Here is a 12791-nt window from a genome sequence, read left to right as displayed (position 1 = left end):
CAAGAGAGCAGTGACCCGGGGTGCGGGGATCGGCATGTCAGGAGTTGTGTCTGTACATGTGCTGTGGAGGAAAATGTCTGCCATGTTGCCGGTTACAATTGACAATTTCTAACAGCAGTGAGGGAGTTTGGTTTGCTTGTGAATGGAAAAGTACAACTGAAGTTCAAGTACAGACAGAAGAGGCAGATGTATGTGTATCTGTGGCAGGGAATACAATCATTGCAGTACCATTCGTGCAGGCTGAGCAGTGTTATTGGCAGCAGTGAAGGGGTTACTGTACCAACCAGGAGAGAGTGCGCCAAAGCGATCTGCCTTACAGGAGGAGCCACTGCCGAAGAGTCAGCTAGTCTGGGGCCGTGGGCGGAGTCACTGTCCTCGGGCCACCAATCTGAGTGGAGGAAGGGAGCTGAGACATAACTTCCACCATCGGGCGTAGCTGAGGAGCAGATACGTGTGTGGAGGAGAAGATGGTGAATGCCGGAGTAAGCCGAAGGGCAGAGGCTATCCCACGTGTTGGCAGAGAACCTGTGGAGTGGACTGAGTTGTCGAGGGGACACAGAGCATCTAGGACTGGTATGAAGCCAATGCCTGTATGTGTCCATGTGGCTGCGGGCATGGGGTCAGTGTGGGCACTGCGGCGACATGTTGTTGCAGATAGAGTGGAGTGATTGCCAGCCCAAAAGATTGTATGTGAACTGGAAAGTAGGGACCACTCATGAACTGCTGACACCTAGAGTGGCTATCCCTTTTGGAAGAGGATGGGCAGTGCCAAGAGTACCACTGGGGCTGAGACCAGTGATGCAAACCTACACTACCATCAGCCAAACCAGGGAGACCCACATCTCAGAGGTGCAATGCACACAAGTAATGAGAGCCAAGCAGCGGCCGAAAGATGCATTGGTGACAGTGGCAACAACAATTACTCCAGCTCTTACAGAGGCAGAGGGGAGTCAATGGGCTCAGAAGTTGAAGTCCTCCAGCTTGTCCAGTGAGGGGGAGGCAGGGGCCATTGATGTGGGGTTACCCAGTTTCCAGCATCGCTGTGGGTCACGGGAAGAGGGAAATCGATGACTAAAGATCAGGAGGTGGAAACTGAGTGGGACTGGGGAAGCGAGGAGAGAGGAAAGCCCTACAACAATCAATACAACAAATTCTTCAGGCTTGCTAGCCATTAGAATATGAGATCCTGAAGGCAAGATCATCCGCATACCTCATCCTGATCATTACTACTGAGGTGTACAGGTGTACCGATTTCTTGCTTCAGTTGGAAAGGTAAGTTACCAAGGGGCTAGCAAGCCTGAAGAATTTGTTGTATTGATTGGAAAGAGTTACAAAGGAGCTAGTGTCCCTGAAGAGTCCCTTTAATATTCAAGTTGCTGTTAGGGCTAGGAGCACTGTTCCCAAATCCCCTTCCCGTCTATCCTTGCAAAGGAAGATGGGGATCAGCGAAACTGCTACAGTTTCTTCACCTAGGAGAAAGAACTTTTTCCACAAAGTGCTTCTCCTGTTAAAGCGAGGGGTTGCTACCTGGAGGGGGCAATCCCCTAGTTTACAGAGACACCCTGCTAAAGGACCCTTTGGAAAATCTTTTCTGGCCTTGGGCAATTACTGTTGCTAAATAGTAATGCTGAGAGAGGACACGTTGCGAAGATCGTTTGTTTAAAGGGCACTTTGCGCAGATTCTTTGGGCCAGTAGGTCAGAGAGATGCTGAAGGAAACTTTGTGTGAGTTGCTACCTTGTGAGAGAAGGGTAGTGGCTCATTGCATCTTCAGAGAGAGAGATGCCATAGTGAAGGATCCCTTGACGAGTTCTTACAGAGACTCACAAGTAAGGCAAGCTTTGCTCAGGCTCTAGCAAGCCAGGAGATGTGTTACAGAGGGAAGGACACTGAACACCAGTCGGGTGGAGTGGACTCCGCATTTCTTCATCCTAACTTATGGGGCTGACTAGGATAGGAAATAGTCAGTGCCCTGGTACCTGAGAGGGACTGTGCCTATTGCTAATCAAACGGATATAGTGCTAATGTGTTAGTTTGTCAGATTGTCAGGAATTGTTTTGTTTTGTATATCACAGGTGCACAACAGAGTCAAGCGTGCCATTAGGGGGCCAGCAGTATTGAAGATCTCTACAGGAATGTCAGAGTCACAGATTCTGCAGGTGAGTAGGTCGCCTCTATGGAGAGGGCAGTCTCACTGTAAGTATGTAGGATGTTTAAGTTACTATGTACTTATCCTTTTCCTTTGCAGGCTTGTGGAGGAACTTCGGGCCTTGGAGAGACTATCCACTGTCCATCATTGTATATATGAACAAAGGATACTTGTAGTCTAGTTAGGTAGGATGTCTAACCTTCACCTATCTGACAGATATTTGGTTGGCGGGGGGTGCATTGGTTCAAATGCACCTGGTACCTTCCCTATGTGTATATATATTGTACAGCAGAAATATATATTTTTTCACTTCATTTATTGTATTTACTGGCCACATATGGGGTATGCCCCATGGCCCTGTACATGTGTTATTTCCCTTTTCCTCCTTTCCAAGTTTGTGGGCTATTCCTTGTACATTTTTGTATAGATGTTTTTGTAGGGGCGGTTGCCCAGATCCAGTGAGGACATGGCTCAGTTTGGCAGGGGGTGGATGTAGCACCCTCCTAGATAGGTGCTATAGAGAGAGTATAGTTTTGAATCCTTTCTGCTTACCAGAGGGATTGCAGGTAAATCTATATTGTTCTCTGCCCACCAGAGAGCAGGATCTTTTAGTGAGGTCTTCTCAATGTTCTCAGGTGCAATTCAGTCTGTCTGCAGAGTGTTTCACACTGGTCCAATAGGGAGGCATATTGGACAGTGGGAGGAAACCTGACAAATGATTGCATAGGCATTTAGTACAGCCCTGGTGATTTGGCAGAGGAAAGTGCCTCGGTGCATGCTGAGACACTGTATAAATGCCAGGAGCAAATGTGCGCAGGGTCTTTCAACTTCAAGAGTGGAGTCCCAGGGGGAGGGGACAGCTGCCTCCTCCTCTGTAGAAGTGTCATGCAGCCTCAGGTGGCCGACCTGAGGGCCCAAAGAGCTAGAGTGGAACTGAGCCCGGAGGTCCTGTGGAGCTGACTCGAAGGGGAAACACTGAAGGATTTGATTCTGCAGTACAGTGAGTACAGATCTGTGTCAAGGGGCCTGACCTTAGGGGGGAACCCCCTGCAGCTAGAAGAGTCAGTGGACGGGTGTCAGTAAAGGGGATGCTAGCAAGTATCCTGAAGAGAATGTAGATCACCAAGTCTATTGCTGGAGAAAGAGCAAGGAGACTTAACCTTTTCCATACATGTTGCAGTATGGTTTAGGCAGTGTGACTGCTTCTACAAGCAACCTGGTGAGGCCAAGTGAGAGTTTTCCTTATTCAATGTACATAGTTCCAGTTGGAGTATCCCACTATTCCCTTCTCCCGTCCAAGTTCCACAATAATACTAAAAACCAATACCCCTGGACTGTTTATTGAGCAATGAGCCATTGGGATTAAGGTTGAATGTGTGAATTGTACTCTAAGTGACTGTTTACTGGGAATCATAGGAGGCTCAACATGTCATCAGATAGAAAGCCCTACGGGGACAGTGCTACAACATGCATGTATTTAAGCTTGCATCTTTTTGACACTACAAAATCAAACAGGTAAAGAGCATTTCATTAAATGCCCATTAAGTATGCTCAATCTGCTTATAGAATTATGTTTACTTGATTTGGATTACCCATGCTTTTTTTCTTTACATTTTCTTTATGAATAACAAAAGCACCCCAGATAACAAACAGGAAAAACAGGATAATATGAGCTATGTTTTGTTTTATTTCAATTGTAGAGAAATTGCAAGAGTTACACAGGACCGGTTTAACAGTTTATTAGGGCAATATTTATCTGCTTAAGGTAAATGAGGCCCTTGTTTTTACAGCATCAAACCTAAGTTAGAAGATTGAATGAAATGGCATTTGTTATGTAATAAACCAGTATAGGGAGACATGGTAACAGGATCTTCTATTGTGTAACAGTCAAGAAACCGGCTGGAATGGTCGGTGGTTTTATATGGTGTTATAATGTACATACAAACAAATGGTCAATGTTGCTATGTACATACAATCATTTGATACGGTGTACTCAAGCATAGACATGTAATGGTCTGGTATGGCATTAGTACACACAAATTTACAATGATCTGGCATGGTATAGTCAAGTGCGAAATTGTAAGGATCTGGTTTTGTGCTAGAAGATACAGTATAAACATTCATAGATCTGGAACAGTGTAATTAAATATTGGGATATAATGGTTTTGTACTAGGTATGCAGCAATAGGATTGTACATAAAATGACATGTTCATACCTTGTAATATTTGCCACCAGTGTCATTATGGAATAATGTGATGCATTTACTGTCCAGTTGCCAGTAATGCTTTTTCCTCTGTAAAAGAAAACAACTAATGAAAAATGACAACACATCAATAAAAGTACCCAATTCCAGATCCCCCGCCACACACACACACACAACTCTTGCCTAATTTAGCAGGTAAACAATGTACAGTACATATAGCTAGGCTTTTCTACCTCAAAGTGCATCTTCAGCCAAATGTTTTTTTTTTTTTTCTGGACAGGACGTTCTTTTTTGGAATCTGTGCCGTCTTAAATTTCCCCTCATTTCCTGTCCTGGTGACAATGTTGAGGTAGAACTTCCCCAATAAGGCCGGTGAGAGGCATTCTAACCCTTTACAACTCTAGTCAAAACTAAGAAAGAAAAGTTTTTAACTCTAAGAGCAAGCAGGATTTGCTTGGTGGGGGTGCATTGCCTAAATGCACCTAAATTGTATTATATTGTATAGCGGATACATATATATATTTTTCCACCTAATTTATTGCTTATATATTTGTGTTCCCTTTTCCCCCTTTCCAAGTTTGTGGGATACTCCTCTGGAATTTTTCTAGTAGGGATTTTTATAAGGGGCGGCTGCTCCAGAGCCAACGGGACGTGGCTCATTTTTGGTGGGGGGTAGATGTAGCACCCTCATAGGTAGTTGCTAGGAAAAATAATCTATTTGCTCCTTCTGCTTATCAGGGGAGCCTGATCTGTTAGTTTGCCTGTCACATGTTTCCAGGTGTGATTTACTGGGTCTGAGGGAGTGTCCCCCACTGCATCCAATGAGGGAGCTTGTTGGATAGTGGAGAAAACCCAGCCAGTGACACATCAGGGTTTATGGCAGTCCATGAGGGAGGGCATTCCTGCAATGTATCCTGGGATTGGCCATAAAAACGAAGGGGACATGTGACAGGGCATCTTTGGTGGGAAGCAGAGTCCCAGGAGGAGGCAGACGGCTGGTCTGTCCTCCTGCAGTGTCAGAGGAAAGTGGTCTTAGGCAGTCGGCCTAGTGAACCGGGTGTGGAGCTGAGCTGCAGAGGATCTAGAGTGTTGACAGTGGAGTTGGTGCCAGAGTCTCTCAGGAAAAACAGTATACTCAGGGACTTGCCAAGGGGTCTGCCCAGGAAGAGGGACCACTCCAGAGAAGTCAGGGGGATCAAGGAGTTAGCTCACACAGGAAGTGTAACAGTAAAGGGGGTGCCATGTAGTTGACCCTAAAGTATAGGAACAAAGCGGGTGCCAGGAAGGACCCTGAAGTTTGTTCTGCAGTACAGTACAGTTTACCTCAGACAGTTCGTTTCTTACTACGTCACTGCTACTGACTGACAAGGTAAAGCAGTGGCCTAGCAACATTCAGCATTATTCAGTCGTCCCAGTTACTTGTGCATAGTAACACAAGTTGGAGCATCCCACTCATTCCCTTCTCCCATCCAAGTTCTCAATAAAAACACAAAAACCAAAGCTCCTAGACTGTTTCCTGACTGAGCCCAAATTACTTGGAGAATGTTGAACTGTCGTGTTGTTGCTAATGGTAACCCAGGGGAACCCGTAATCAGCAGCTCCCAAGGGAGTAGTACTAGATTGGGTTTTTCTTTTACTTTCACTTTCAATGATAATGGTGAACAGGACAAATAGAGAGGGGGGGTTTATCTCTTTAACCGGGAAACAGAAAGCAATACAAATTGACAGGGGTTCTAATCCCTCTCCACTCTATCCAAAACCGGAAAAAAAAAGTTTTGCCTTTAGTTTTACTTTAATATAAGATGCACTGTTGTTGGCTGATGTGGGATAATACAAAATCCTTTGTAAGAAAAGGCTAGAATACCCTACAGCATTGGTCCTCAACCCTGGCCTACAGGGCCCCCTACCAGGCCAGATTTTCAAGATAACTGAAATACATCCCAGGTGATATAATTTGCTGTTCAGTGATTGCAGTACTCTAGTCTGCATCTTCCCAAGGTAATACCTAAAATCTGGCCTGTTAGTGGGCCCTGTAAACCAGGGTTGAGGACCACTGCCCTACAGTATGGATTAGCGGTGTGTTGGAATACTCTATAAAGCTGTTATTGTATGTTTACTCACCATACTGTCTTTGCTGGTGAAATGGACAAGCCAGCCTTCCATCAACACACAGCTGTTTTTCTTTTTGTTATATCGCACAGACTGTACAACTCTCATAAGGGGAATGAAGTTACTAAATGAATAAGAGACAATTTTAGTGAAGTTCTCACAGAATAACTGGCAATTACCACATTATGATCAGACAAGATTATGAACAGCTCAAAAGATGCAATAACTGGTACTTTTCACAAATTCAATATTTTGAGAGAAATATTTTGGATCATTATTAAATTATGTCTACAGTTCAATATTTTTTCCTACATAAAAAGCTTCATTAAAATGGATTTTTCTTTGTCATTTGTTACCAATTAAAAGTCTGTATACAATGGATTACAGATATTTTCACCAAATCAACAGGAAACCTGAATTTGCTATTCTTTACTATATCTAAACCTGACACTCACCATCCTATGTCAGTAACTAGTCCACGGAGGGTATAGCAGCTTGCTTCTGCATAGTGAAATCTGTTTACCTGGCTAATTCTACTTAGGAGGCAGGAGGGTCTATAGTATAGGGATTGATTTACTTATGCCTGGTTCACACATATGTGGCCGCGCCTTTGTGCCTGGGGTCCAGTGTGTGTCTGTTCACCAGTTCAAGTGCCATTCAGGTCCAAATTTTTGCCTAAATTTGCACCTGAACAGGACCCAAACTGGCACCGGACCCTTTTTAAATTTGGACCATGGCCACTGTGGACATGTGTGAATCAGCTCCATTGAGAGCCAGTCACATTTGCCTGTCATGCAAATTGGATGCGGTGAAACCCAGCCTGAAACTGGAGAGTGCAAAATATGGTACAGCTCTGCATAGAAACCAATCAGCTTCTTCAATTGCGCTTTGACAAAAAACCTGGAAGCTGATTGGTTTCTATGCAGAGCTGCACCAGATTCTCTGACATAAAACCTGGAAGCTGATTGGTTTCTATGCAGAGCTGCACCAGATTCTGTACTCCCCAGTGTTAGTAAATCAGCCTCATAGTGTCAAAGCAAAAAGAAATTGTGTCACTGGTCGCACATATTTCAAACAAAATACAGAAAGTTCAAAGCCTGTTTTTTGTCCAATTCCAATATGTTGTATGTCTACCTATTGTAAGTATCACAAAAATATTGAAGAAAAAAAAAATAAAACAACATGTTCTCCTCCCTGTAAGGCTACATTGAAACCTCTACATTTTTGCTTCACATGTTAGGGGAATTAGTAGAAAATATTTACATGCAAGGTGCATGTTCCATGCATTTTTATTCCTTTGGAAGGTGTGTTGTGCTGGAAAGCAGCACCTCAACACTGTGACTCTGGCTCAAAAGCATAGTTTAGTTTGGAAAGTAATAGGGAGGGAAGGAAGATCAGATGGCAATGGTTTCATTCATGGCACCTCAGGAGGGTAAGATGAAGATGCTTTACTCTGCAGAATCCGAAAATTAAAACTGAACTATGGGCATAAAAAAAAAAAAAAAATAACAAACTTCCATTTAAATGTGTTTTGCAATTGCCAATAGGATATAATCTACTTTGTGTGCACCAAATGCCTTTGCAGATCCAGATAAATGAGCAGTGACATTATCACTGTGCAGCATAAAGTCTGTACAGAGAGCAGAGCTATGAAAGGGATCCAACATGCCCACCTATTACAGGCTGTCTTCATTAAGCTACAGGAAAACAAGACCAGTCACCCTGCACAAGGAAAGAGAACTGCAGTGATAGGTCGGGATTACAGGAACCTACACAGCTGGTAGGATTCTACAAAGCACATACAGAGTAACCATCAAGTAAAAATATACACATCTCTTATATTTAGATAATATTTGCATATCTTGGAATTCACTTTTAAGGAACACTTGACAACTGTATTTACATAATTTACTCGTCTCATTTAAAATTTCGTCTCATTTACTCATCTCAATTCTCATTTCAAAACACAGCTTATTATTATGCAATCATTTCTAATATTGAAATAAATAATAATAATAAAAGGTTTCATAGTTACCTATCAAACATTGGGTTTTCACATGGACTAACAGTGCTCTCCCTACGCTTAATAAGAGCCTCTTCTTCATCATGCGTACTTCCACTGATACTGACTGGCCGGTCATTCTCAGCCTCATCTTCAGCTTCTTGACTATAGCTGTCTCCATCTGTGTTGTACAGAAAGAACATTCAAATACGAGAAATGGTTTTCACCATTTTTCTTTTTATTTTAAAGACCCTGTTGCCAGATAAAAAGTTTGGGATTAAAAAAAACCCGTAAAACAAAAAAAAAAAAAAAAATGTACTTTTCTGTCTAGTGGGGTGGCTGGTATTAATTTATTTGCTCAACTACAGGTGTTGCTGCTGCTTTCCAAGACATAAAGGTGTAATAGACTGTTTGTCCCTTGCTGGGATCTATGGTTCATTCTGCCAGCTCTTTAGTGACTACCATGTCCAGTAGTAATGTTGTAGCCAGCAGAAAGAGCCAAAGAGTACAGGCGAAACGCTATCCAATAGATCTGGATATGTCAGAGAGCAGCAACACTTGTGGGTCTGCAAAGGAAAGAACTTTAGCTGGTAAAACTTAGTGTTACTAAACCCGTAATAGTAAAATCAGACTTTATATGGAGTATAGCATGCTTGTAATACTTACTGTGCTAATAGCTTTATTTATATACAGTCCGTGTCTATGGAAACAAAAGCCGCATCCTACTGTCCCGCGGAATCGGCATGTACGCCACGGGACAGTAGGAGGCGGCTTTTGTTTAAATAGACATGGATTGTATATAAGTAAAGCTATTAGCACCATCCAATCATATTTCCCCCTAAGGGAGACACGTGACCCCCGTGTCGCCACGCGTAGGGGAGGGCCCCTAGGGCGGTGCTCTGTTGAGCAGCTCTGACAGATTTTAAACTTCTACCCTGTTGCCATCACACACGCTTACGAAAAGTTGATACATGCTTGGTGCACTATAGCACCTTTTAAATTTAAGTAGCTTTCTTTTTCTTTTTGAATTAATAAACGTTTTAAAGAGGTAGAAGCACTATTGGAGTCGCCCCTTCTTTTTATGTTACACCGATTGAATACCATGAGGGGAGTTATCCAGTGGGTGACGCTCTACTGAAGGGCTGACGTACCATCCGTGGCTCCGGGAAAGGTGGCCCTTGAAGGGCATATTGTGCTTTGAGACCTATGCTTAAATTGCTAGGTGGCAGGAGTGGAGGTGAGGACCCAGTCACATAGGGTGTTGTGGTGAAGGCATGTTTCACTACGAAGGATACCATTGGATCACCAAAAGTGGACTTTATTGAGTGCATCTTTGGGAAGTACAATACTTTCCTTATCACGGGAAAACGTCTCTAGCACTTTTTTGATCACTTTATTAAGTGAATGTCGTACAATCTAATTGTCACAATCAATACCTATTCACTTAGTCCCATACAGTTGTATTTTGGTTGTGATCACGTTTGCACACTCTGCATTTTATATAATACGTTTACAGAGTGGGTATTGTTTACAATTTATAATTCACTTTATTAAGTGGAAGGTGTGTACAATCCAATTGCCACAATCGTTACCAATTCACTATTTTCATACAGTTATTTGTTTGTGGATTACATTTGCACGCTCTGCACTTTATATAATACGATGAAAAATTTGTGTCTGGTGCACTAAATGTAAAGGTTTACATAGACAAAACCATAAATTGACCTTGACAATATAGATCAACAAATTACAGTGAATTTACAACAAAAAGGTCTTAAAACCCACAAGTGTTGTATCCAGCAAAGGTGTTTCAAACCATGAAAATTAAAATAAATTCCCCAAACAGGGTATAAGTACAAAGTCCAAAAGTGAAATAGGGCAAAATTCAGTCCAAGTGTCGGTGAACGACCTAGGCCAACTAAAAAGGAGCCTACATTACCACCACGGGGACACCAGTACTTACACCACTTGCCGTTACTGCTGAGGAAAATGCCTACCCAAGGGGATATATTTATGCTCCATAACACCAACCATCTGGTAAGAGGTACAGAGTGGGGTAGTTATTTCCATCTACTGGAATCCACCATTTTACGTTTGAAATCATTGCACACTGTCCATCTATTTGTCTGGTAAGGAGCCACTCTCATAGGTGGTGGGATTCACTAGACACAGTTGGTGTTCTATCATCCTGTGGGACCTTTTTATTCGTTCACCGACACTTGGACTGAATTTTGCCCTATTTCACTTTTGGATTTTTTGGATTTATACCCTGTTTGGGGAATTTTTTTAATTTTCACGGTTTGAAACACCTTTGCTGGATACAACACTTGTGGGTTTTAAGACCTTTTTGTTGTAAATTCACGGTAATTTGTTGAACTATATTGTCAAGGTCAATTTATGGTTTTGTCTATGTAAACCTTCACATTTAGCACACCAGACACAACTTTTTCATTTCACTTATTCCAAATCAGGTTATTTGGATCTTTGGTTGCTGCTTTATTTATCCTCATATCAGCGCACCTCCTTTTTTCCATACTTTATATAATACATCTACAGAGTGAATATTGTTTACAGTATATATTCTTTTTATTTCTTTAAACTCACTGTATTGTGGAACACATATGCACCTTTGCACTTTATGTTGGTTATTATCTAACTGGACACAATAATTTATTCGATGCACATACTCTTTGATAATCACTGAATTTATTTATTATCACATATCGCATACTTACCCCATTGTGAGCACTTTATATTGCGTGGCACTATTTATTCCATTTATTTTCACACTTATGAGAGAGTGCTGTGCCCACTGCAATATCCAGATTTGTGCTAGACCTATTTTTGCTCGCAGGAACATTATAAAAAGGAGGAACCTTGTCCCTGAGAAAAGAGGCCTGAATGGTAACTTATTGAATCCATCTAGCAATGGTAGAATGGAAGCAAATGCCCATTACAGAAACCTTTATGTATGAAAAACAGATTGCTGTAAGGAAGCTGTAGCTGAGAAACAAACTCAAACAGCAAGTGCCACATGAAGACAATGGAAAGAGATCTCCTTAGGATGTTTCAGAGCAGGAAAGAGATAGCAGGATATTGTCCTTATTAGGATGGAAAAAAGAAATCCCCTTGGCAAGATAAAAAGCTTTGGGCCTCAGAACAACCTTGTCTTTGTGTAAAGAAAGAAAAGTGCTCCTTACAGGGTAAAGGCTCGTACACACTTAACGAAAATCGGACGAAATATCCTCCGATTTTTCTCTCTCATGTTCAGCGGTCATAACCGTTTTTAGTTGACAGTGCATAATGTTCACGAAATTTCTCGTCCGATTTATTTATTTTTTTTGGACATTTGTTCCTAGACTTCCAGGTCGTCAGCAACTTCAGATCATGCGTGGTCTTTCGTATCCGATTTTTCGCGGACGTACTGCATACACTTTAAACGAAAATTGGTCGTCTGGGGATGTCCCTCTGTTTTTTTTTTCTTTGAAAATGTCGGCATCCACTGCTGAAAGTTGTGTACACACTAGCCAAACATCGTACGATTTTACCTCGGAAGGGAATTTTCGGCAGATTTTCTATTAGTGTGTACCCCACTTAAGGCAGCCAATTCAGAAAGGGAGGGACAAGCCAATTGGTCTGAGTTCTTGGATATTGACTGGGAGATGGACTTTCTCCAGCAACCAAGTCCCCTGTACTGAGAGGGTATTCGAATAGACCTGCATCTATTGTGAGAACCTTGCAGACCAGTGGGAGGAAGGACCTCGCTGACTCCAGCACTAAACTCATGACCTACCATGCCAGAGGAAGTCTGATTTTGCGGGTCAGGAGGATATGATGGTCCAGAAGACTGAGCTCACTTGTCAAAACCATTAGATTGATAGTTTCAATGGTCTGTAGTGAAATTGGGCATACAGAAGTGTCTTGAAGGAGGTCACCATTAAGTCCAGAACCCTCATGCAAAATCATCCAATAATCTGATCTTTAGAACATAGCTTTCGAGAGCCTATCATGACAGTTCATGCAAAAATATTCGAAGGCACAAGCACAAAAAGATTTCTCATACGATAACAGAACAAGCTATTTTCCTTTAACAAGTACAACATTCGTACTTGTAAAAATATTAGTATTTGTAAAAATCGAGTGACCAATGACACGCATGCTCAGAAATGAAAGAATACATTACAATACCGTACATTATTGCTTAAAGTTGTATTCTGTCTTACGAGAATTTTTGGTAACTCTAGTAAAGCTATTCGTTCTCAATATTAGACTAGCATGGAAAAAAAAAAAATGTACGATCATGCATCCGATATTCTTATTGTGTGTAC

The 12791-nt window shown here is 42.1% G+C and overlaps 1 protein-coding gene across 1 annotated transcript in view; it reads right to left on the bottom strand.

Annotated features, from left to right (window-relative positions):
- LOC309564891 (serine/threonine-protein kinase D1-like) overlaps positions 1-12791 on the bottom strand; it is a 165476-nt gene that overhangs the window by 24727 nt on the left and 127958 nt on the right. Inside the window, exons 7-9 of the mRNA XM_082269580.1 lie at positions 8497-8644; positions 6474-6585; positions 4365-4442 (exon numbers count right to left, since the gene is read on the bottom strand). Of these exons, the coding sequence (XP_082125706.1) occupies positions 4365-4442; positions 6474-6585; positions 8497-8644 (338 nt within the window). The remainder of the gene's footprint in view (positions 1-4364; positions 4443-6473; positions 6586-8496; positions 8645-12791) is intronic.

Source organism: Pelophylax lessonae (assembly GCF_965119305.1).
Source record: "Pelophylax lessonae genome assembly, chromosome: 10".
In the NCBI taxonomy this organism is placed as follows: Eukaryota; Metazoa; Chordata; class Amphibia; order Anura; family Ranidae; genus Pelophylax; species Pelophylax lessonae.
Note: the sequence above shows the minus strand (reverse complement) of the source record. Positions and strands in the feature narration are given on the sequence as shown.